The following is a 24,294-nucleotide window of genomic DNA, read 5'->3' on the forward strand; positions in this document are numbered from 1 at the left end:
CTCAAATTCGATGTGCAAGTATTATTAGGTAGGTTTTCTCTCACGCATAGAAGACCGGTGCAATCGGACAGCGCCTGGCATGAAGTTGTACCGCCTCACCGCCGTGGCCTACGGTCGTAGACCCAAATTCGGGTGTTTCCACTGATTAGAGGCTACAAGGGAGGCCTCATTGGTCAAGTGCAGTGCGCCGTCCGTACTGAGAACATAAGCACTTCGACGTTTATTCGATTTCTGGCACACGGAGGTACGACTTACCATCAGTCAATCGCCAGTGTCTTCGTGCTCGTCTGGCCATGTAGACCTATTACCACAAGAGGGGCACAAAATATGTTGGTGGCCAAAACGGGGCATTACGGAAGCGAGGTTCTGTCATGGCGGCCAGCGCCAGACTGCCTGCGGGCTTCCATGAGGCAACTTGCATAAGGCCGACCGACGGATGCCGTCACTTCGCCTGAAACCTATGCACCCGCAAGACGAAAGAGACAGCCGGTCCTGTGTCATCGAGCCGCTCATATCCGCATATGACTTGCGTGGACACACCTAATGCACGAGCTCCAATCGGGGCCATGCTGGGTCGGGTGCCCGCATGGGGATTGCTGAGAGGCGACCGGACAATGTCCAACAGAACTGTGGACCAAGAACCATCATGATCGCTGCGCGCAATCAAGGAGCCCTCATCGTGGCAAGGAGTGGTAATGTGACACATCCAATTCGGAGATCGAGGGTTTTTTCAATGATGCGTGCTGTAGTCATTCCATAGGGATCGTTCTCTGTGATGCAGTCCAGCTGAGTGAAATACGCCACGAATGAGATGTCGATTACCGAAATTTCTTGTATCGTACTCAGGCTGTCACGTCGTGCCCCCTTGTCCGTATGGAGGTTCCGGGCAAATTCTGGGGGTAAGTCATGGTTCAAACACCGTAAATGACTGTGTCTCGTCCTTATGCTGCATCCATACGCGCCTGTACAGCTCCCATCTATCAGAGCTGACGGAGAAACCCTTCCCGCTTACGATACCTTCGCCTCCATAGAGCCTCTGTGGCCCGGAAGTAGGTTCGTCACACACCCCTCGCAGTGGCGAGACTAGGCCCGGAGGGGTACAGCATTGATAGATACCTCACTCCTAGAATAGTCGAATAATTGTCATGAGATCCAGGATAATCCAATTGAGTAACGCTGAGGACTTACTAATCGCCGCCTACGCAGGTCAATGCGGGCGTCCTGGACCTGTTACCACAGAAGCGACACCGCGCCCGACATGAGTTTCGCAACGTACCGCAGTTTCCTCTTGGTTGCCTCGGTCTAAGTCTCACAATCGCAATGATAGCAGGAATTGACCAGCAAAATGTGAATAGAACTCGGAAAGGCACGGTGTTGAAGTCGACATGGCTGCAAGCAGACAAGTGGACTTGGTGACCGTCGATAAGTCGCCGGTAGCTTTGTGGCTGAAGCCACCGGCAACGGCCGAGATCCTATGTTGCTTCACCGCCGCGCGCCGTGACCAAGCCGCTCCTCCGACTCCGGCGAGTCGGACGGTTGTCCTGTGCCGCTGCGAATACTCCTTCATGCAGGAGAAGCATCTGCTTTATCTTGGAAGAGTGGAACTATGCTACTTGCTTGCTTTACGACTGTTTTCAAGTACTCGTCCTGAGCGGACATTGTCTTCAAGCTTCAAGACGTACACTCGCGTGCAGATGTCACTGCAGGGTGTCACGGTATGAACGCAATACACGGCCCAACGAGATACTGATACCATAGGTCATGATATTGTTAGACAAACAGACCTCTTATGGCCAAGACGACGCTGTCATCCGAGTCTGGGGACAAGCAGCCGTCGCCGTCGAAGGGTAGAGCGTGGAACACAGAAATACTCCATTTGTAGAGGTGAGCAGTGGTGGCGCTTCGTTCCGTCATGTCGCACTGATATGATGGATGTACTCCCACAGATTGCCCGCTACCAGCTATATTTCCTCACTTCATTTAGAGAGCCAATGACGCAGATCAGACGTCCGCTACACATCCGACGGCGCAATACGAGATCGCGTCTGCATCTCCCCCGTTACACGCCACGACTTATTAGCAAAGAACAACTATGACGTGCTCTTCATCTGAAAATACTAACCCAATCGTAGGCATCTGTAGGTGTAGTGACGGCCTCGCGGGGAAACGTCACGATCATCGGTTTTGCGCTGTGATGCTGCTAACTTCAAGTCCGACCCTCGCCTCTCCGGTCATTCTATTTCCTAGCGTACATGGGAAGCGAACTGCCAGCAGGCCAGCTTCTCTCACCACGGTGTCCTTTTAATACCCCTCGCTGTCAGACTTAGGTTCACGATACTAGCTGATGTTCGGATTCTGTTCATCAGGAGTCCTATCATCAAGTCGCCCTAGAATTCTACACCGTCTTGGATACCCGGGACCTCGGTGCGTATATTGGATCTGATACAACTACCTTATTGAATTTATTCAATGTTCGCCTTGGTCTTCTGACTTCACGGGAGAACGGTACTGGCAGACTCGGAGGTGAGACCCTCCTACTGATGCATGGCATCTCTGATCTGACGTGCGATGGCCCTCTTCTTGGCCTTCCTTCATTAATGCAGATGCCCTCGTCGGCCTTGCCCACACTCATATGGAGTGTGTTCCTCGGAATTAACCCGACTCGTGCTTTGGGTAGCCGCTTGATGAACTACCAATATTAACCAGTCGATCCTTCTGCGATCCTACGGTTTAGTCCATCGCGTCGGCAGCTTGTGGCGGTTAATAAATGCAGAAGTCACCATCATCATCATCCATCGCGTCGGCACGTGATTTCAACTGCTTGTCCGGCATCTTATCCAAGTCGTGCCAGTGAATTGAGGACGCTGCTCATGGGTCAGTTGTTTGTTTGTTCCAATGTGCGCGAAGTTCGAACTGCTATCCCCCGTTCTCTGATCAGGTTGCCTTAGCACAGACTGTATGGGTCTGAATCACGCAACCCAAGCGTCCGGCCAAACCTTGTAGCTTGAGTACTTGAGTCCCAGCGGCAACGAATTGAGTTCCAGCCACATTTGCACGAGTGCCGCTGTGGAAGAGAAAGCACGCGCGCGGTATCGACACGCGAGCAAACGACTTCCGGGAGCAGGTGTTCTAGAGAGTCAGCGAAGTGGGTGTTCGGGCTAGAGAGAGGACGACGAGTGATACGATATGTAGGGTATTGGGGCCGCGCGAAGATATGTAACGATTACTTAACTACTTGACGACTCAACGACTCGACTTGCTGATCCCGAGGTGCACGCGCGACCGTCTCGTCGCTCGTCCGTGCCGATCCTTGAAGAGCGCAAAGCGAGTGGGGGAGAAGCGAGAGGGTAAGATTCGATAGCGAGAACGGGCGACGCGGCCCTCTATAAGTACACGCAGCGCGACAAGAGCGAGAAGGAACTAAGGAGCAAAGGATGACGCAAGGGGAGATGAGGTAAGTTCGAAAGGAAAGGCGATGAGTGACAGGCAAACGATCATTGACAGATCGGGAAGGAATATTACCGAATAAGGAAAGTACCGTATGGGACACCCGCCCGGGTGACGACGTCCGTCGGTTCCCCTTCCGGCTTCGAACGGCGGACCATGGTCTCGGCGCGGGGCTGACAGCGGCGGAGCGGTGCTATTGACTTTCGCGACCTGGGCCCCCGACAGGTGCGGCACTCTGCTCGACGTCGCCCGCCTTCGCCCTATGGTCGGTCCTCCGCCTCCGCCTTCCGGTTCCTCGCGAGCGCGCCGGTAGAGTCGATGGTACAGTAGATTGATGTTTGTATCGTAGGTAACGTCTGCATGCGAAATGATATAAGCTAACACTGCCAAGAGAGAAAATAGTAGTAAAACCGTGACGCTACGCGTCGATCTAGACCTCGGCCGGATTTCTCCTCCACACCGCCAAGGTAGAGAACCCGACATATCATAGCAAACAGGACATGTATTCGCTTCAATTAGTCGGCGCCGACTGCCTCCCAGGTTGTAGGAAGGAAATTAATCAAGATACATAGATGTATTGTAGGTGGTTTCAGGGGCCGAGTGCATACGAAACCGCCGAGCGTAGCAGATTTGAGCATAACACGCTAACTGAAACAGCGAAAGATCGACGTCCGCGTATTTCATGCAGCACCGGATACATGGCATTTGCAATACTGTAGTGAGAAGGGAGGTGATGTGCTGATGATATGCGCATCGGTCAGAATACCACACAGAGTACAGGCGGAGCACGAAGACGCTACGTACGAGACACGGTCGCTTCTAAGCCCCGCAAATTTGATTCGTGTTGGGTCGAAGGTTGAATGGTCTGTAGTAGTATTCGTTGATCAGCTCGACTGGATTTCTAGGCACCTGACAAACACGTACCCTTTCTGTTCTTCAAATTCCAAAAGTTGTCGTGTAACTTGCGGCGACGTTCTACGTCAAGCTCTCTGCCTTGCTGAAGCATCAGGCAGTCTGTGCCGTGCAAGTCTTCTCGCGAATCTTCTTTCTGACACTGCGAACAAGAAGAAATGGTCAAAAGAGCAATCACGAGCTGATATATTCAAGTAAACCTTACCAACTCCGAACAGTAGTACCTTACCTTGCAGGCATCGCAGGCGGTGAACCGATCTCCCTCTGGCGGCTCCCACATCCCACAGTGGGCACAAGCATGGAGTATGTCTGCCTCAGACACGAGGACCTCGACAATGTGCTTTGAACCAACGGACTCGCCAGTGAGCTTCAAGATTGGTCGCCCGCTCTCATCTTGAAGGCTCAAAAGCTGGAGGAGGGAAGGACCTCCAGGACCTCCGTGATACAGGAAGCGTTCCACCTGCGCCGTCCTCATACTCGGAGACAACGGCGTGATGTCCGGCGGGATGAAGTTCAGGCAAATCAACGGGCATGCTGGGAGAGAAGAAGAATCTGTTGACATGAGAAACCAAGAAGCGTGATGCCGTCCTAGGGTAAGTGTAGCATTGGTGTACGAGGCCGCGCGGAGCCGCATGACACCGGAGGTAGACACCACCTAATCTGCGCAGGGGCCAAGCGGGGAGAGCTCTGCGCGGGGGCTGGAGAGTGAAGTTTCGTTTTCATCGTCAGATGGCACAATTAATGTTAAGTCTAAAATTGAACGAGGTGGCGGCGGCGCAACTCGTCTTCCTGAGCGGATCCTCATGCTTCATGATGGACGACTCACGAGTTCGCCCTCCACATTTCCTTGTAAACGACGGCGTCAATAAAGATCATACAATAATGGATATCGACTGAAAACACCTTGTAGACGAGCAACTCCGAGAAGACATGTCCCCTGCAAATCGTAGTGATTAAGAGCGTTGAGTGCCGTTTCGGGAGACGCGTACGCTTACCACGTGACCGTGACGCGTCGAGGAGCGCCAACTATCTTGCGCATACAGTGATCAATCCTCCTTGTCTTCTTCCACTATGTGTATCCTCGTCGACTCTTCACAAAAATAGGTCAATACCGCGTGGAAAGATGAGTGACACTCGACGGGGCAGAGCATTCGGCTCAGTGCAACTGGTGAGTTTCGTAGTTTCCCAAGTGTCCCGAGTTCCCAACTTGAAGCGCGGTAAGAATGAGGCGGACAATGGCAAGGTTAATATTGGGACCATGTTGTATGCGTGTCTAAAGAACGCTGAAATCGGTACGATGACTGCTCGCATTCACACTCACCGCCCATCCAGAATTTCTCGACCTCAGCCCCTGATAATCCACGCTACGCCGCATGCTATATGCTGGCGCCATAGCCGCTCTACGAAGGGTCTCAAGACGGTAGTAGCAATAGACGCAGAATTCCCCGCTTCGGAGTCACCTATTTCCCCGAGTCTCTGTGGGCACATAAGTACTGTTCGCCGGGTCAGCGACGGACTGCGTAGTGGTCGACATTCAGGGGCGTCTGCGATGGACGGATCCGCATACATCATGATACATGAACAAATAGGCTGACAACTCTGGTGAGTACACCCGCACAGTCTTTGAGTAGACAGAAAGAATTCGTACCCGTAGAGCGACCACATGGTATGGCTTGCGATCCTCGGGAAGCCATTGTTGGCAAGATCCAATTGGGAAAACATCGCTCTGCAAGGCTGCGTGTAAAATCGAGCAAGTGATCAACAAAGAACACATACAGGTAAGCAGCACGTCCGGAAGCGCCGTGAAGACGATGCTATCAATTGCCAGATTCTAATCGACCTATAATGGCTCAGCGAAAGGGTATAGGAGCCACAATGTCCGGCGGCGATGTCAGAAGAGGTATGCCGACCTTCGAGAACGTTTGGCTATGTCATTGCTTGGAATCCATATGTGCCTCACTAGATATAATCCAGTGATCCTCGACGGAGGTCATCATTGGCATACCGGTACCATCAAGACGGTCGATGTGTTCATCTGGGTCGACCGGGTCGATACTACCAGTAAGGACCACAGGTGTAGAGACTTCCGGCATGCATGGCTGAGGCTGCATGGACAGAAAACCAAGGGACGTCGTAAAACGCGTACCAGCGAGGTTTCTGAATGGTGGCTTCGTAGCGATAATATTGACTGACTGTACCTGCAGGGAATTGACGGTCGAAACGAAGAAGCTGCGGACGCATGTAAAAGAGGTCAGTAGGCATCTTACTAGTGAACTGAAAAGGAAAGCAAACCTCGTTATACAGTTGCTGTCCTTTACTGTCGAAATCGTTGCAGTCTTGATGTGCCCGCCGTTCGCACTGTCCAGGTTCCTGACCCTGCCATTGCGGCCCTTGCGGGATACATGAGCGCCTAAACATACTGCTGACCATGTCAAAAGCATGTTCGACAAATAGCGCTCCCGAGCGTCCTCCCCATGGGTGAGTCGCCAAATTCCTGCATGTCGGGAAGGAAAACATACGCTGACGGTGGTCGAGGCGGGTTGGGATGTTCCCCATGCCGGGAATGCCGGCTACTGCACCGTGGGAGACTGCAGCATGAGGCAGGCGGAGACGCCCAAGCTGGGATGCCTGATGCTGATGGACCCGCCTGCGAACGAACGCCTTCTCTTCTTTCGGGCGTCCTCTCCTCTTTGCTCACGACCACCGTCCCCAGCTCTCTGACACGGGCGACGACGATACACGCGATAGGAAGATTTTCTGAGAAATTTGAGGCGACCCGCGGGAACCTTTGCTTGCGCCATCACCATGCCGCCGAAAACCATGTCTGCGCTCTTCCTGGGCGTCGAGCTTGCGACGGACCAGCTGCGTGCGTCGATTGTGGATGAAAATTTGGAGTTGATGGGCGTAGAGTGTGTGGACTTCGATACGGGACTGCCGGAGTACCAGTGAGTCGTCAAGTTTCGGCCGCTACATTGCCCTGCCTAGTCGGACGTCACTCAGACATGGCGTACAGGACACACGGAGGCATCTTTACGACTCCAGGAGATGCGTTCACGACGCCTGTTGAGATGTGGATCAAGGCCTTTGGTGAGTGCCTCACGGAAGCAAATCTGCTTTTTGTCTATCGACGCGTTACTCATTTCGTCACCGTGCGACCCACCTGCCTGATCCGTCGATCCTATATTGCCCCGTGAACGTAGACATACTCATGGAGAAGATTGGCAAGGGATACGATTTGACGAGGATCAAGGCCGTCGGCGGTGCTGCCCAGGTACGTTGCTGCACTTCATCGCCGCGTGCGCGCGCTCATTCTCGATCTGCGCATCGGCGTCTAGCATGCCCTCGTCTGGTGGCATGCCAGCCAAATGCCCCAGCTCCAGGCGCTGGATCCTCGCCTGCCAATCCATGCGCAGATCCCGATGACCGCGTTCACGCTGCAGAACACGCCGGTCGCTCAGGACACGTCTGCGCACACGCACGCGCTCGCGCTGGAGGCGGCGCTCGGTGGACCGGACCTGATGGCGGCACGCGTAGGGACATGCGCGCATGCGTCGCTGCTCGCGGCGCAGCTCCTGCGAGTGCGCGAGGCCTGGCCCGAGGTGTGGGCGCGCACAGGCAAGGTACAGGTCGCCAGTAGCTTCATAGCAAGTCTCTTCTGTGGAGCGTATGCCGGTATGGGCGAGGCAGAGGCGTGCGCCACGGGTCTTTGGGCGCACTCTGGGCCACAGCCTGCGGGGACACCGAGTCATTGGGATGAGGGTGTTCTTGAGATCGTTGGCGGGAGTAGAGACGAGGGTAGGCGAATCTGGGGATGGCTGGGCGATGTGGACATCTCAGGTGGGCGGCGGAGGATTGGCAGTATCTCGCGATATTTGGTCGATCGGTATGGCTTTGATCCTGGTGAGTAGTACATTCCTGTCGTGCGGAGATCGTCCTCATATTGTCTGGATAGAAACTATTGTCACGCCCTTCACATCGGACTATCTCTCAACATACCTCTCTCTGTGCCCCTCACCGTCCGATGCTGTGCTTTCCTTTGGCCCGATGGATGCCTTGTTGGCGCCTGCCACTAATTACATACCCACCCGCCTGTACACCCTCTTCCCACATCCTGCGCAGGACGCTAGCGAGCGGCGACGCTACGTCCTCATGCTGTCAAGCAGGAACGCAGATGTTCCTCGCGCGCTCGTGCGCGACATGTACACGAAGAGCTGGAGTGCTTTCGATCGTCTGGTAGCCATTGTCCCGCCTGGAGGCTCAATAGGGTACGTTTTGATTCTGGCTCGAAACACGGATCGCTCATCTGAGGTGATGCGAACAGACTCGACGACAAGCTCTTCAGTTACTGGCTTTTGCAAGGGGATGCCTACCCCTTCTCACACGTCAAAGGCATCTTTCGCTTTGAGACCGGTGTGAAGGTCAACGAGTTCCGCGACCTCCGTGCGAACCCGCGATGCCTCCTGGAGAGCCAAGTCCTCTCCTTCCGCATTCGCTGGTCCCGCATGCTCTCCACCGGCGTCCTCGGCCCCAACGCTGGTCGGGGTCGTGCCGCAAATGCCTCGCCAAGCCCCGTGTCCCAGCAAAAACGCAACCAGACGGGCACGGCAAACTACATGGGTCTTCCGTTCGACCCGTATGACTATACTCCCCTTCCTACACGCGTCATCTCGACGGGCGCCGCCGCAAACTTCCCGTCCATCGCCAACCTTGTCGGCGATATCTTCAATGCACCCGTCTTGGTGCCCACCACGCAGATTGACGGCGCACAGGTCGTACCGCATCGGAATGCGCCCCCACAGGGATTCCCTGCGCGTGCGGCTCTCGGTGGCGCGTACGTCGCCCGGTGGGTGTGGGGCAAGGAGAAGGGCACGCCTGCGGGCACCGGCCGGGGCGGGTTCGAGGAGGAAGTCCGCCGTCTGCTCGCGAAGCGTTGGGCGGCGTCGGGCGGCGCGCCGATCCGCACGGACGTGAACGCACCGGGCGCGAACAGCAAGGCTCCCAGTGCTGCGGGGAGCGGCGCGAGCACGCCGTATGGCCACGGGACCCGCTCGACGCTCGGTGCGACGATCCTCGTGGAGGAGGACGAAGACGAGAGCGAGGAGCTGGACAAGATCGGGGGGATGCAGAGCTCGTTTGGAGCATCTGCGTTCAACGAAGCAGACCTCGGCCGCATGCGGACGGTGACGAGCTCGACCGCGGGCACCTCCATGTCAGGCAGTACACTCGATGGGCCCTCCACTGCGTTCACCACTCCCGATCTAGGAGGCACCACCCCTACCGCTGAGACACCCGCCACCGACTCCGCTGCACAATCCACCCCTACCTCCCTCGTCCCTGTTACCGCCATGCCCACCTCCGACGCTGAACTGCAACTCGGCCTCGCGAAGGTCGCCGAGCCAGACGTGGATGCCTTCATGTCCTACGCCGCGATCGTGCCCGAGTTCTGCCGTCTGGAGGGCCTCATGATCAAGTCGCTAGTCTAACCGACCCTACTGCTCCTCGCTCCTACGTGAACACTCTGGTTTCCTGCTGTGCTTTCGACGCATCGTCGATGTTTGTCTGTTGCTGTGGCGCTCCGCTCCGCTCGGTTTCACTTGACTCTTGGTCCTCGTAGGTCCCCCGTGCGCGTCCCTCCAGGCGACGTGCCGCCAACCAAAATTACATGTAGCATTTCATGTCTGCGGTCAACTATACCAAGGGCTGGAATCGCGATCGCAGGGCATGCTAGTACGGTACTCGAGCATATTGTGGTATTTAGATAGCAGTATTGACATATTGGCATTGTGTACAATTCCTGCAGTGTTCTGCTGGCGTATCTATGAATGACCCGCACTGCTCGGGCCAGCGTGGTCCGTATCCGCGTGCAAGGATGTCACTTATGCTTCCGGGAGCGACTACATACCAAACAAATCGCGACGACCCAAGACGGAACATCGCTGCACCCGCGTGGGCCTGATGCAATTCATTACACGGTAACGAATGATGGGGTCTACAATTACATTCATGTATTCTTTCATTTCTGCAGTTCAATGAGCGCAGCATGCACCGCCTTCTTGCGTGAAGGCCGCTACGCTGCGGGAATCACTCGCCCCAGGAACATCCATGCTAGGATTTGACGTGAAGAAGTTGGTGGGCCTGAAGAGCACACGAACGTGCTCAGCAGGCATGACCGGCCAGTCCTCGGGTCTAGGGATGTGGGTCACACCTACAACACGCTCGGATCAACACCCGCTGAGCATCGTATCGGAGAACAACCCACCTGTAGTAAGGAACACCAAGATGTCTTCCTCCTCGAGGCTGTCGTCGCCTTGCACCCATCCCGCGATCGAGTCCTTCGGGGTCTCGCGCGTCTGCGGCATGTACTTCCCGCTCGGCCACATGCGCCCGCCCTTCTCCGTCTCGACGTCTTTCACAACCCAGAGCGGCTTCTTCGCGAACGGCGCGCGCGTGGCGACGACACCCTCGTCGCGCGTCTTCAAGGGCACCGCCGCGCCGCGGAGGCCGGCGATCGTGTACCCCGCGAGCTTGCCCGAGTACGGGTGGCGCCGCTTCGGGTTGACGATAGCCCAGCGGCGGTCGGCGTCGTAGCCGATGTCGCGCCCGCCGTCGCGCGCCTTGCTGATCGTCGTGCTCTGCGTAAGGAACGCGTTGCCGGCGTGGTTCGACCGCGCGTCCTGCGGGAGCGAGACGACGTCCGTCTCGACGACGCTGTTGTGCAGCCCGTCGATCATCGGGTCGATACGCACAGAGAAGATGTGTTGATGATAGTGCGCGTTGATACCGGGCGCGAGCGTCGTCCCGAAAGGAGTCGGCTCGTCCTCGGCCTTGACGTACACCTGGAGGATACCGGTGAGGCGAACCTCCATCTCGATGTTGCCGTCCTGGTAGAAGAACCAGTTCCAGATGTATTCTGAATAGACATGAGTGGACGCGCCCATACTTGCGCAGTCTGTGAACGTACCGTAGTTTGCCAGCGTGCAGATCATGCTGACGACGAGTCGGCGGCTACGGACTGCATGTGAGCGGCCTCCCACACGGAAATCGGTGTGCTTCCAAAGCAGCCCTGCGTCCTCCTCGTGAATGCAGATGACATTCTTGATCACAACAGCGCTTCCGTCATGAGCAGTGTAGGCACCAGGCTGTACTCGACCGTCCAGTCAGTAACGTACGCGGCGAGAGATTTGTCATGACGCACCAGATAGTGGATCTGTCCGAGGCAATCGCAACCCAGAGACAACTCGTTCGCCATTGTGCCCATGCCGTACTCGCCGCTGCATGGATCTAGTCAGCAAGAGAACATTCGGAGCACGATTTGCACCACTCACGCATCAAACGCATGTTTTCGCGGATGAGGGTGCTCCGGTGCGCCGTAGGGCACCACCATCTCCGCGAGCGAAAGCCTATAGAAAATCGGGCGAACCTCGCCGTCGTCATTATACGTGATGGTCGAGATCGCGATACCCTCTCTATGATGGAACGCTGCACACATCACATCCATTCAGCACACCACAGAACTACACGCAAGACATCCCCGGCACACACGCACCGATGTGCATCTTCCACTTCTGCCACTCGAGCACGTGGCCGTCCATCTTGAAGCTGACGCCCTCCGGCTGGACGACGTGCAGCGGCTTGACGTCGTCCCGGACCTTGAAGTCCGCGCCCGGCTTCTGCGCCATCAGGTCCGGAAGGAAGTCCCATGCTTCGCGCGGGGGCGGGAGCCGCGCGCGCTGGGCTACCTCGAGTTCGTCTGCGTCGAGCGGGGGCGGGGCCGTGGTTGGGGTGGACAGAGCGCTCTCGACGCCGTAGTCCTTGAAGAGCGAGTTGGACGGGGAGGCTTGTGCGTAGTAGCGCGGAGGGAAGTCGATGTGGATGACTTTCTGGGCGAGCGAGTCGACGACGGGGATGAAGTCCTGGAGGGGGTTAGTATGCACGATCATTACTTGTGATCTAGAATGGCTACCATTGGATGCGCGTAGAGGTTGTCATGTTTCGAGAAGCGGGCGAACAGCAGGGCCTGCTGGATGCGTGCCTTCTTCGGGAAGCGGTCATCGTACCCGATGGCCCAACCGTCAGCGTGGAGCTGCTCCGGGGTTATGCCTGCCTCCTCCGATGTCACGAGCTTGCACAACCTGGCTGAACTAGGCTACTCACCGACGTCGGCGGCGAGCTTCTGCACTTTCTTGTCCTCTCGGATGATCTTCTCGCAGAGGAGCAGTTCCTCGACGCTAATCTGCGGCTGCACACCTTCCGGAAGCTTCTCCACGGTGTCCACCTCCCACTTTCCGTCTTTCAGCGAGAGAACTGTGTTGTACGAGTCGCTGCGGAGGCATAAGCGTTCTCAGCTCTGGTTGGCTGAGGTATCCCGCGCACCCAGTAACCACATCACAGAACTGATCGCCGATCGTCAGCCACACGCTATACGCGGAGAAGCGACAAACACTGCACTTACATCTGCCTCTGCCTTGCGTACGATCTGCGGCACTTTCTCTGCTTTCTCGCCGGGGTCGAGAGGGATGCCCAGATACGCCAGGACCGCCTTCTTGGGCGGCGGCAACAGGTAGCTCGTAATGAACCTGATTGCCTTGATATCCGTCTTCGCGGCCGTGTACTGACGCACAGCCAGCCCGACTTGTACGATCTGCGCGATTGTTCAGCTAGTGCGGTACAGAGCGTGTGTGTGTGTGTACCGCACCTCATCGGGAGTCAGGGGGTCCAGGGGATGCTTGAACGGAGGGATCTTCACATGCGTAGTCTCCTGAACGGAGGTCGCGGTGGCGGGGACTTTGTTCTCGACAGACATACTGATTCTGCTGGATTCTGCTTGCGAGAGCGATGGTCAGTGCAGTACAGGACGCGCTCAGGCTCGCTCGGGCGTGCGAGCCTTCGAAGGCGCCTCTATATAGCAGACTACGGTCCGCGAGTCATGCTTCTTGTCAAAGCCGCCAGAGAAGAAGTATAGAGCCTGGTTCTGACCATACGGCTGTGGCGATAAGTGAGACCGTCCTTTGGATAAGGAGTGTCGCTTAGATATAGCCCCTGTGTCCGATGCGATCTAGGCCTCCCCAAACCCACTGGCGGATCCATCGGAAGACCGCGATCTTGCCCTCGAAACCCTCTGAACGCCGCACCGCCTGGCTTCATATCGCGACCTGATTGCAATCCTCGTTTCCGGTGTCAGCTCTATTGGGCTCTCAAGCTTCAAGCTTCAAGTGGTGACTGGCGACGGACACACGCCGCTGGAAGTCACGATGATTGCCTAGACGCCGAAACGCTTCGGAACGATGACTTGCGATTGAACTGCCCCGGCAGGCGCAATACATATCACAATGATTTGAGAATAGTCAAGAACAAGACAAACGTTCGTGGAGTGGTGTTCTCCTGCGCCCAATGTCGTCGGGGGGAATGCGCGCGCGCTTCGGAGAACAAGGCCCAACGCTGGAAAGTAATCCAGTCGAGTGTGCTGGGTTACGTTGGACGGCGATACGGGCTGAGGAAAGTAAGGTACCAGGCCGACGGACTATAACAGGAATCTTGCCTCATATTGCTCACCTGCTGAGCCCTACTCAATCGCTCGACTCGACGTGTACGTGCAACCGTCCCGTCGCTCGTCCGTGCTGGACCTTGAGTAGTCTCCCCTAGGCAGGCGACAAAGAAGACCTCTTTGATTAAGGGGGAGGACGGTCGTCGCAGGGACCTTGAGGGTCGCAAGGGAAAGTGGGGGAGAGGATCGACGACTGGGGTAGGCGACGCAGCCCTTTATAGGTACACCAAGCGGATCATAAAATGATTTTTAGTGACATGGTGCAACGTTTATAATGAGACGTAAGTTTGTATAGAAGGATGATGAGTGAACCTAGTGAAGAGTTGGCGTTCGCCGACAGATCGGAAAGGACTAGTACCGTAACAGGCAAGTAGTACCGTATACTATATAGATCCAAACGTCTGTTGACTCCCCATCCAGCTTCAAATGTGCACTGCAGACTGTTGACTCCGTGCTTAACATCTACTCTCTGAGGCACGCTTGTAGCTCGCTGAACCTGATGTCCTGTTGAAGATAACCGCAGAACCAGTGAATCCAGAGTGATCCTTTCGACTAACTTCCTGAAACGACGGTAGTGCTGCAGAAGCATCGTCGTGCAACGGCAGCGCCGCATGGGGCGTTGGACAGACTCGGAGAACCTTGAACAAGTGTCTCCTCCAAGTCTGCAGCAGCGCCAGCGCCCTTCACCAGACCATCCGGCTCCCTAGAATCAGCACGCCATACGCATACATCTTCCCCGAGTCGGATCGGATGGCCCCCGTCCCAAGGAAGCAGTTCCACCGGTAGTGCACATTGGGCGGTTTGTGTGGTCCGCGTTTGGCGGCGAGCCACTGGATGTGTCGGCGGCGAAGATAAGTGTAAAGAGGCTTTGTTCGAGCATGCGCGTGATGTTGGACATTACTCTCGATAAGCTGACAGGAGAGCGCCTGAGGGCGACGTCAGGGCGAGCTTGTAGCTTATGGTGATCTGCAAAGCGCTGCGTGGGTCCGTGTTCGAAAGGTGAAGGATCGACTGGGTCTTCCTCGGCGAGGTCGTGTACTGACACGTTGTTCTGGGGAACGAGTGTCGGGTCCGATCGATCGGATGGCCCAGCAACGACCTGTCGGAAAGTGATCATTGAGACATGATACGCAATCGACAATGGAGCAACATACAGATAGTTAGTATTTTGACTCATCTTCAGTTGTTGATCAGCACTGCTACCAGGCTTCACGTACCGACGTTTGACGAATGCGATGAAGAAGTCTCTATGTTTGTGCCTAAGTACTGTTGGTACGTTTGTCTTGGCAGCTTGGGAGCAGCCGGAGCTACCGCGAGTCTGTGGACGCGGCCGTCAGCGCTCAGCATGAGCGGGAGGAGACTCCGAGGAGGAGGAGAGGCTGCACAGCCACAACGACGATCAGTTGCCTAAATATGGCAATAGCAGTCCATCAGCGCTATACGTGTGTGCCACCGCGTGTCGCGTCTCCGCGGCCTCGACGCTGCAACCAACTCGCTGTCCTGTACTGTCCTTCCACGACAAGGACGACCCTTCCGTACGGAATGCTCGCATTCTGAAACCTATGGTCGTAGGTCATCCCAGTTACTCTGTACTACCCAACGCCGGCTCACCTATCTTGGATCAGCATGGCCATTGGCGCACCACTGCCACCAGCGCACATTCTAGATGAGTCGAAATGCGCGGACAACATAACGGGCCACAACTAGATATTTCCACCCTAGTCATGCCGCAGTATCTGGGCCTAGGGTAATCTATGGACTTTGATTGTAAGTCGCGCATATATTTACAAGTCTATCAACTTTCTGGACATAGACTTGCTGCTGTAAGTGCTCCCGGCTCTCCGCTGTCTTTCTGAAAAGCTGTGCGCGTTGAGCTGCAAGGTCAGTTAACGATTGATATGCAACGATATCATTCAGACTTACAAGTCATTGCGTTGCGTTGAAGATGCTGCAGAAGTTGCTTCTCAGACCTCGACAATCTTACTGGATGCTGCACCTTCAGCCGAGTGAGGTGAGTCGCTTTCGCGCAAGCCGCTAGCTTCGTACCAAAAGATTTGACGGCACCTCCTTTCACCCGCAACGACCTAGCTGCCACCACATGATTCATCGGTCTCAGAGCTGCCGTCCCAATGTCCGAGGATGCGCGGTCTAAATCATGCCTGACGGCCCTGCGTTGAAGCCACTCGAAGACGCTCAGAACTTAGCTAGCCATATCCATTACGAAGGAGACAGCCTTTCGGTCACACCACGGCGATGCAAGCGACGAGGTTATTGGACATCAGTATCGGCGCGATGGGCGCAGAGCGCTCGGCTTATTTGAGGCATATCACAGCATCTGCTCCTAAACTACTCAACAGCGATTTGACCTATCAAATGCAGTACACTGACTGATGGGTGGCAACGCTAACGGCGCCGTCATCGCTTGGGGCGCATCATTAGGAAGTAGCTTGTCCTCGGTATATCTCCACTCGGAGCGCTGCTAGCGTGGCGGCGCTCCTTGACAAGTAGACCTTGAGTAGACCCGAGGCGATACCGGCCGCAATGATGGACGTCTTCCCTTCGAGGGCACATAGGCTGCCGCGGGCCCATGGCACTGTCTAGCGTTGCTGTTCAATTCTATAAAGATGGAAGATGGTCTCGATTTTCTCCCAACACATCTACTTATTTCTCCTCTGACGGCTACCTGTTCCCTGAAAAATAGCCCGCCTTGCTCGCGTTATTCTTTCATCCTCCCGTGTCCTTAAGGTATATTCGACCGGAGACGATTCGACCAACAGGATGCATCCACTCGATAATGAGCCCTCGTGGACCACTTTCATCCGCAACGAGAACACGCTTTACACCAGGTGTGTCCACAGGAAGGCCTTGTTTCATATGAACGAACATGCTTATTATGAGCGTCGTGAAGACCGCTTCTAGGGTCTGAGTTACTATCCGAACAATTCAGTCGGTGGACCGACGGGTTTGTCACCATGTTTGGGCAACTGCCTTCCTCTTCTCATGGTATTATCCTCAACCTACAGAATCGGCGAGATTTCCTTCGCCCTCACGCTCCGTTCGCCGCTGCCATTTGACGAAGTGGCGTCAAGACTCCGGTATGCCATCGCGCATCTGCGGTACGCAGTACTTCATAGCTACGTATCATTCTCGCTCACTTCCATGTCGCCCCTAGGTTCACGAGCCCACTTGTTGCGTCCGCCCTGGAGGAAGGTATACACGATCCGCGCTTCCAGTCCTGGGTTTACGCACCTGCAAGATCCGTACAGGATGCGTTAGACTGGGCCGAAGACGCAGTCGTCGTGCTCTCCGACCGCATTCACGCAGACGACCTTACCGCCAAGGTCGTGAAGGGGCGCCTGCCCTATGTCCTCCCAAACGGGCGCGAGCTCATCTTCCGCTGCTTCCTCGCCCGTTCTCCTGCAACCGCCATCAATGGTGACGCTGGAACAATGAAGGACGACGAGGTCTCTATCTTATTCCACAGCACCCATGGCATCATGGACGCTCGGCCTACGCTCAGCGTGTTTTCGCTTGTGCTCGAGTGGATGTCGAACCCTACCCGCGAGCCTCTTGAGACGCTTGCATGGGGAACCGAGACGGAAAACTTACCTGTAGGCCCTGTGACGGCGACAGGGGGTCCACGTCCTACCTGGGAAACAGAGGGGATGGCCCTCATGGGGAAGATCATGCAAGAGCATGCAAGCCCAGTGGTATGTCACTTAATGATACATATTGATCCGCTCATGGCGTTCTGACGCCAATTCCTATGGTACAGCGTCCGCTCTCCCTCACACCTCAGCGGCCGAAACTCGGGACCCTCGGGCAGGTTGTCAAGACGATCGCAGCGCTGGACGAGGATCAGACAGCGCGGGTCGTTGCAGCCACAAAGGCAGCAGGGTTTACTATGTCCCATCTTCTTGAAGCAGCCCACAAACTCGCCATCCTATCCTTCCATGACACAAGCGATCCTGTGGTGTGGAATGCCCGCCTCTTGAACCCGATGATCTCGTAAGTTGTCTCGTCTCCGAGTCCGCTCTGTTGCCACTTCTTGGAAACTGACTTGCCTCGGACAGCATGGCACTTCAGCGGCGCTATCTAGTGCCCCCTCACGACGGGAAAGGCAAGCTTGTCTCCGCCATCTGCTACCTCCCCGCCTCTATTCCCGTTGTGGACATCCTCTCCGCCGAGCCGGACACGCCCAAGGGTCATCTGCTTGCAGCCATGCGCGGCTTCAAGGCCCACTATGACGAGTATCAGCGGAACCCACACTTGCCGCACGCCTGCGCTGCCGCTGCAGTGCTCGCGCCGCCGCTCGAACCCGTTGTGTCGAGTAACCCTTACTGCAGCGTGCTCTCTAACATAGGGATCACCGAAGATTGGCTGCCGGACGAGTGGTATCGTGACGGCGCTGAGAAAGGGGAGGGTCTTCTCATTGAGGTGATGGGATTCGCGATGTGTCAGAGGATGACTAACGGAGTGCCGTACGTTGGTACATCAAGGGATGATTGAAACATGGTCGCTGATATGGTTGTTAGGTCTTGTACTACGTGGACAATACGTTCAAAGCTGCATGTGCAGGTGTCGGTGAGTGATGCCATATCACGCCCCAATATCGAAGGGGTATGCTGACCATGGAGGTGTGTAGACGAATGATCAGTGGAACGAATCGTATGTACGCTCGTTCGGGGATGAGGTTTTGAAGCAGGCCTTGCACATCCTGGACTAGCTTGATGCAGATCCTTGGTTGAGCACCAAGAGATTACTTTTGTCTAGAGAAAGTTATCCATGGATTCTGAGAGTAGGTTGTTCCAGAGCTTACACAGGTGAAGAATGAAGCTGAAGCTCAGAAGTCACACCTTCATTCGTCATTCCCTCATCGACACCACGTTCCGAACCACGGAAACGCATTGTACATTGGCACAGAATGTCTAGCGCCATTCGCATTTGTGAATCTACATGATGGGTTCGGTTCTTATACGTCAGCTACCAGCTTCGCACTAGTGGCACTAGTGGCATTTACCCAGCCTGCCCTGCACCATGCGGACAATCCCGTCCAGCAATCATTTCCACAGCAGGCCACTCCCTTAGTCGAACTCTGCGTCCCTGAGGCTGTCGCGCGGCAAAAACCGTGCTAGAGGACGCTTCGCATTGATCGCCTCTCGCCATTTCGGGTTGTACAGCGTGTAGCGAAGGTCACACTTATTCACAGCATCTACAAGTTTACGTTAGTGGATTGCTTTCGACGTATAGAGGAGGGAATGTAGACCTCGGCCGAGCTTCGGGGACATTCCTTCGCCATATCTTAGAGTGAGGAATAAAACCAACTCCTCCGCCACGGGATGAGATTCGTGTAGCATCTCGTTGCATAGTCTGATGCCCTCGCCAGGACTCAGCTTGAGAGCGCGCTCGATCTCAGGCAGAGCATCGGACATGCGGTACACCGCACATCTGATGATCCTGAACTTGTCTTTCGTGAGCGGTCCCGCTCGGGGAGTGTACACCGACTGCTCGAATATGACATGGGTGTGCGCCCGCCCAGGGTCTTCGTACAGTCGTAATGCACTGACGTAAGGTAACTTGTTCGTCGCAGAATTGAAACACCAATCAGTGAAGTGTTTGAGTCTTTGTCCCGCGAATGGATCCAGGAGAGACAGTCTTTCAACAGTCTCAATTTGCTTAGCGAATCCTCTTGATGAACATGAGTTAGCACAGTTCGAATCTGAAGGCTAGCTGCAGTGCGCTTACCTGCAGGCAACCCTATATGTAAGTACAAAGATGAGTACGAGCGTCGCTGCGGCGTAGCTAGCCAGAAACTCACTTGTGTGACGGCCAGTCTTTCCTCTGGCATTCTTTAGAGCTAGTCAACAATCAGCCGCAGATCAACCTTCAGCCCAAATTGGAGTGAGAGTCGCACCAATAATGAAACTTCTTGCACTTCGTACACAGCGATAGCTTCACCATCGGCTCATGAGCTCCACATTGCCTACAAAACATTATACCACGGCGGATTGTCTTGTCTGTGTCTTTACGCCCTTCTAACCAAGAGGAGCCGCCCAGTTGGGCCAAGATTGGGCTCACGGTTCCGTTCGGTATCAGGAGCTCGGGGTAATCCGCGCTCGGTAACAAATGTGCTTGCGGAACCATCTCACCAGCCACTTTTCCCTAGAACAGCAATGACACCTATGTTCCCCGTATAGAGTAATCCAAACTCACTCTGATTTGGCAGCACTCGTGCTGCCTCGCCGCCGCAGAACGCGCGACAGCCAGACCTTCGCCACGATAAGCCTGCGAAGACCGGTTTTGTCAGAAGCCGCGCTTGAATCGACGTATTTCCGCAGAAATGTCTCTGCAAATTCATCATTGATGCCGCTTCGTGTCAGAGCCTCACCATAGACTTCGAGGAGATCACTGTCTCAAGCGCGCATGAGCTCGTTCAATATAACAGCACATAAACGCCACCCACCGCTCCCCCTCGAAAAACTGTTCAGGTGGGACAACCAGACGCCGATAATCAATGATTGCCTTGAAGTATCTCACGGCATCTCCCGGCCTGTCAACTTCCGGTCTTCTACATCGCGGCGACACAAAAGCGGGTGAGCACAGAGCGGAGCTCATCCGACAACGCTACTAGTTAGCTTACAAGAGGAGGATTGTGACCTTCGCCTTCGATTGTTGTCTCTACAGTATGATAGATGAGATTGCGTGTCGGTGAGTGAAGAACACACTGACCATGAAGGACCTAATGGTCTCCATTGGAGTATCTTCTTCGAAAGCCGGTTCTTCATAGGTATAAACCGCATCTAGTTCATCGCTACACAACACATCGAGTTGTTCGTCCGAGCACTCCCTGAGCAGGCCGACAAAGACCTCTAACGCCCAGATGACATCTTCAACGAGGTCTTTGGGCACTGTGATCGCCTATCATGAGCGTTGTTGCATACTAGGTGGAGAAGTGGGCGCACCATCACTGAACATGATGAGAAAGCTGTACAGGAACAGTCGAGGTAACTGAGTCTTCAGCACGAGTGCGTGCGAAGCGCGTATCTGGATATCTTCTCCAGTGTATGGTTCCTGCAGTTCGATCACAGGTTGCTCAGGCATCGAAGCTACGGTTTCTTGGACAGCCGACACTATATTTTCTTGCTATCAGTACCACAATTCACGCTACTAGTATTTGCCTCACGACCTACCTCTCGCGACGTCTTGCCTGACTAGATCCAGGTTCGGCAGGAGTTGACCCAACTCACTCGATTCTTCGACGTCTGTGGTATCCAAGAAGAATTTCACGCGTTGTTCGAGTGGACGGGACATGGCCACGCGCAGGTCTTCATGATAGAGCGAGCAAGCAGAGAAGGCATTCATCCCTGGACCCTGGTTATGAGGACACGATGGGTACTGTTCCAGTTAGGTGTACGAGAACAAGACTGTCCGGAGATCAAGTGTCTCTTCGAGCTGAGTCACTTTCAACTGTTGTCAGTGGTCGTGGGAGCGAAGCAGGCATGGCCGCATCAGAACCTGACCGTATCGCAGGAGGCGCTGCCTCCCAAGACGAGCAGGGCTCGCTCAGAGCTTCGCGCACGGAGACGTGTCACCAAAAGTGTCGTAAATGACATATAGGCCACCCTGGGGCCGCCGATAAGGGGATATGAAGCGCCTGAAGCTGTAATTGCTGCTATAAGCAGCTGGATAGCAGCTAAGGACAATCGGGCTCGCACCAATTTAGAGTCTTCGACGTGTCACCAGGATATTCGCTGAGCCACTGACCAGAGAGGCCTTGCCACTTTTCGGGTTGGACCAGGACCTGGAGAGTGTCGAGACGCCCTCTCGGCATTTGCAATTGCACGACTTCGCGGAAGCGGATCACCGTCCATGGGTTCGACTCTCTATTTCCCGGGTGCCTGGCATGCACCTGAAAAATGAATCATGAACAAGGAAAGTCAGAATTCATGATACTAACTAGTACGCGTCTGTGATAAGTTGATTGCAATGTCAAGCACTGAGGTATGTCAAATCCTGCAGCTGAATTGGCCTGAGCTCCTGCCGACTCGGACGTCTCGGAGCCTGACGTGCTTACATAACATCGAGTGCTCACAAGTACTGCGCCGCCTACGGGACGGCCAATTGACCCGCCAAGACATTGTACGTTCACTACTGATTGAGTTGAACCACGCATGCCCTATGAGAGATTAACGCATCATTTCTAGCGTGACACAGCCACTACGAAAGCGGAAGTGACAGACGACGTAGGCGTCACGGTGTGTCGACGCAATCATTGCCAGATATGGAAGGTTCCGTCACTCCGTGGCCACAACCTGGGATCATCCTCAACTTGAGGAGAACTACAACGTCGACACAAACTCCCATGCTGTCTACAAGGCACACTACCTGGTATTGCCCAAACCAGAAGTTAGTGCCTCGAAGACGTAGGGTTGTCAGTCATGATGCATGACTACTACGTGAGTGGTCACCGTTGCTGTGAGGAACCACTAAGTATCCAAGTTGTGATGCCGCAGCTTCCACAGGTCCAGAGAATCCGGGGACTGAGTTTTTAAGTCCCCCAGCGCCCGAAAATCCCAAGTCTTCGAAGACGCAGATAATCAAACAAACAACAGCCATATCCCGTCGATATATGCGTGCAACGCCGCGAGTCTTACTGGCCAAGTAGACCCAGTATCACAAGGTGAGTCCTACGCCTATTCCCACCACCCTCTACCACCCGCGACCCTCTCCCGCCAGAGCTCGCGCATTGGATCAGCCCCAGATTTCTTAGAGTCGGCAGGATATGGTCGGCGTGGCAGGACCAGCTTGCCCGCCGAGCTGTCAGCCGCGCGCTTCAGAGTTTCCAACATCTTCGCGTGGTACCGGAGCATCCTGCCACCCGCGTTCTTCGCTATGGTCCCCGGGCGTACGACAATGCGCAAGCCGCGCGGTAATGGTGCGTCTGTGTCTGCACCCGCGTCCGCACTCCCGTCCGCATAACCGACCACCGTCTGCGCCTCGTTCGCGAATCCCTGCGCAGCGACGACCCCCGAGATGACGAGCTGCTCAAGCGCAGGGCACGCCTCCCGCAGGCCGCTAACAGTCAGGAGCCCGTGCGGGTTCCTGTTCCCCTCGAGGTACAGTCGCTCCAGGCGGAGCATGACCGGCTCCTCCGCGTACGGGCCCGCCGGGTATGGGTAGAACCCGCGCACGGCGAGCTCGCGTAGGTGCGGGAGCTCGAGCGCGAAGAGATGGGCGATGAGTGCAGTGCCCGTGAATGGACAGTCCGCCGCGAGCGCAAGCGTCTCGAGCGTCGGCGCGGCGAGGACGAGCAGGCGCGCCGCAGCGGTTTGCGTCTCCTCGTAGTGCAGCAGGTCCGCGTCGCTTGCGGGATGCGCGTGTGGCGCGCGGAGATTGTCGGACGTCGTTTTACGATCGGCCAGGTAGAGGTGGCGGACGCGACGGAGATAGTGCGGGTTGGGGGCGAGCCGCGCGGTGAGAGCGCGTATTTGCTCGAGGCCCTCGACGGCGAGGGACCGGTAGAGGAAGGGCTGCGCTACCGCGTGGACGTAGCGGGAGACGAGGGACAGCGCGCGGGCGGTGCTGCCGTCGTCGACACACGCAAACTCGAATATCTGCGCGTGCAGCTCGACGGAGAGGGTGTCCATGATTTATTGCCTGCTAGTGTTGCAACGAGGGGGGACAGATGCTGGTACAGGAGAGCAGCAGGGCGTCTGTTGTCTGTGCGTACTGCCATGGCTGCCTGTGACTCCTGTGAGCGACCAAGACTCAAGTGCGCACGATGGCGCAATCCGCGACGCGAGGCTGACGTGCCAGACGCGGTCAGGTGACCGTCGCGCGACCGCCGGCAGCGTGACAAGGCGTGACAGCGTAACCTGGTTGTGACTACCACCCAACGAACTACAAACGTACATGCACCTTGTCCTACAATTTGCTCGGAACATTGAACCCTTTCTTCACATGACGGTGCATTCACTCGGCCTCCTTCACCTCGTTGAGCTCATGAGCAAGCTTTACAACGTCATTCTAATGCAGCGTCAGAATCAGCACGTACTAGTATCAGTGTGAAAGACATACCCCGTTACGAGCGATCTTTACAGCCGGATCGTCTTCGCCGCGCGCATTGCGGGTGACAGTATTCCCCTGGATCATAGGGGTGAAAATACTGGAGGCCAAGCTCGTTCACTCTGACATACCTTGTTGCTGGTGACCTCAGCTTTCCCTTCCGTAACAATCTCAGCGACCTTCCCCTCCGCATTTCCGCCTCCCCAACGCCACCTGCATGCCACGTTCCTGGGTCAGTGACTTGATGCAGTGGTTCGTGAGCGAACGTCGACTTACGATACGTCTTGACCCTCATGAAGCTTGTCGGCCATTTCGCTTGCGAATAT

The 24,294-nt window shown here is 55.5% G+C and overlaps 9 protein-coding genes across 9 annotated transcripts; 2 read left to right on the top strand and 7 right to left on the bottom strand.

Moving 5' to 3' along the window:
- Positions 1-4,028: 4,028 nt before the first annotated feature.
- On the bottom strand, positions 4,029-5,153 carry C8Q71DRAFT_440086 (uncharacterized protein). Its single transcript, XM_047918559.1, has 3 exons — positions 4,565-5,153; positions 4,372-4,501; positions 4,029-4,312 (listed from the first exon to the last, which is right to left on the bottom strand). The coding sequence occupies exons 1-3, from the start codon at positions 4,991-4,993 to the stop codon at positions 4,128-4,130; spliced, it is 744 nt and encodes a 247-aa protein (XP_047782587.1). The 5' UTR covers positions 4,994-5,153; the 3' UTR covers positions 4,029-4,127.
- Positions 5,154-5,443: 290 nt separating this feature from the next.
- C8Q71DRAFT_439993 (uncharacterized protein) lies at positions 5,444-7,142 on the bottom strand. The gene is made up of 8 exons (XM_047918558.1): positions 6,879-7,142; positions 6,652-6,827; positions 6,558-6,588; positions 6,320-6,464; positions 6,136-6,269; positions 6,008-6,085; positions 5,927-5,949; positions 5,444-5,875 (listed from the first exon to the last, which is right to left on the bottom strand). The coding sequence occupies exons 2-8, from the start codon at positions 6,798-6,800 to the stop codon at positions 5,704-5,706; spliced, it is 732 nt and encodes a 243-aa protein (XP_047782588.1). The 5' UTR covers positions 6,801-6,827; positions 6,879-7,142; the 3' UTR covers positions 5,444-5,703.
- A 22-nt stretch (positions 7,143-7,164) lies between these two features.
- C8Q71DRAFT_820850 (actin-like ATPase domain-containing protein) lies at positions 7,165-10,238 on the top strand (the record flags this gene model as incomplete). Its single annotated transcript, XM_047926190.1, has 6 exons — positions 7,165-7,304; positions 7,373-7,446; positions 7,560-7,630; positions 7,695-8,259; positions 8,312-8,624; positions 8,681-10,238. The coding sequence occupies 6 exons, from the start codon at positions 7,165-7,167 to the stop codon at positions 9,840-9,842; spliced, it is 2,325 nt and encodes a 774-aa protein (XP_047782589.1). The 3' UTR covers positions 9,843-10,238.
- Positions 10,239-10,291: 53 nt separating this feature from the next.
- C8Q71DRAFT_890881 (peroxisomal copper amine oxidase) lies at positions 10,292-13,162 on the bottom strand (the record flags this gene model as incomplete). Its single annotated transcript, XM_047928655.1, has 11 exons — positions 10,292-10,564; positions 10,619-11,269; positions 11,321-11,498; positions 11,555-11,630; positions 11,685-11,838; positions 11,906-12,272; positions 12,323-12,466; positions 12,518-12,680; positions 12,733-12,752; positions 12,812-13,000; positions 13,055-13,162. 11 exons carry the CDS (start codon positions 13,160-13,162, stop codon positions 10,386-10,388), a joined length of 2,229 nt encoding a protein of 742 aa, XP_047782590.1. The 3' UTR covers positions 10,292-10,385.
- Positions 13,163-16,375: 3,213 nt separating this feature from the next.
- On the top strand, positions 16,376-18,912 carry C8Q71DRAFT_440401 (uncharacterized protein). Its single transcript, XM_047918563.1, has 8 exons — positions 16,376-16,537; positions 16,605-16,749; positions 16,812-16,865; positions 16,927-17,019; positions 17,076-17,613; positions 17,679-17,911; positions 17,977-18,384; positions 18,439-18,912. Exons 1-8 carry the CDS (start codon positions 16,528-16,530, stop codon positions 18,530-18,532), a joined length of 1,575 nt encoding a protein of 524 aa, XP_047782591.1. The 5' UTR covers positions 16,376-16,527; the 3' UTR covers positions 18,533-18,912.
- A 216-nt stretch (positions 18,913-19,128) lies between these two features.
- On the bottom strand, positions 19,129-19,864 carry C8Q71DRAFT_701522 (uncharacterized protein; the record flags this gene model as incomplete). The annotated part of the gene is made up of 3 exons (XM_047920194.1): positions 19,129-19,591; positions 19,722-19,760; positions 19,818-19,864. The coding sequence occupies 3 exons, from the start codon at positions 19,862-19,864 to the stop codon at positions 19,129-19,131; spliced, it is 549 nt and encodes a 182-aa protein (XP_047782592.1).
- On the bottom strand, positions 19,790-21,525 carry C8Q71DRAFT_440312 (uncharacterized protein). Its single transcript, XM_047918562.1, has 8 exons — positions 21,419-21,525; positions 21,094-21,363; positions 20,866-21,033; positions 20,633-20,811; positions 20,544-20,581; positions 20,367-20,471; positions 20,117-20,311; positions 19,790-20,065 (listed from the first exon to the last, which is right to left on the bottom strand). Exons 2-8 carry the CDS (start codon positions 21,263-21,265, stop codon positions 19,996-19,998), a joined length of 927 nt encoding a protein of 308 aa, XP_047782593.1. The 5' UTR covers positions 21,266-21,363; positions 21,419-21,525; the 3' UTR covers positions 19,790-19,995.
- A 1,359-nt stretch (positions 21,526-22,884) lies between these two features.
- On the bottom strand, positions 22,885-23,778 carry C8Q71DRAFT_804852 (uncharacterized protein; the record flags this gene model as incomplete). The annotated part of the gene is made up of 1 exon (XM_047925984.1): positions 22,885-23,778. A coding segment is annotated over exon 1 (666 nt), but the record flags the coding sequence as incomplete, so codon positions are not given.
- A 97-nt stretch (positions 23,779-23,875) lies between these two features.
- Positions 23,876-24,279, bottom strand: C8Q71DRAFT_795009 (uncharacterized protein; the record flags this gene model as incomplete). Its single annotated transcript, XM_047925586.1, has 4 exons — positions 23,876-23,929; positions 23,981-24,046; positions 24,100-24,181; positions 24,245-24,279. The coding sequence occupies 4 exons, from the start codon at positions 24,277-24,279 to the stop codon at positions 23,876-23,878; spliced, it is 237 nt and encodes a 78-aa protein (XP_047782595.1).
- Positions 24,280-24,294: the final 15 nt, after the last annotated feature.

Source organism: Rhodofomes roseus (assembly GCF_022264815.1).
Source record: "Rhodofomes roseus strain CIRM-BRFM 1785 chromosome Unknown C8Q71scaffold_4, whole genome shotgun sequence".
NCBI classification, from domain to species: domain Eukaryota; kingdom Fungi; phylum Basidiomycota; class Agaricomycetes; order Polyporales; family Fomitopsidaceae; genus Rhodofomes; species Rhodofomes roseus.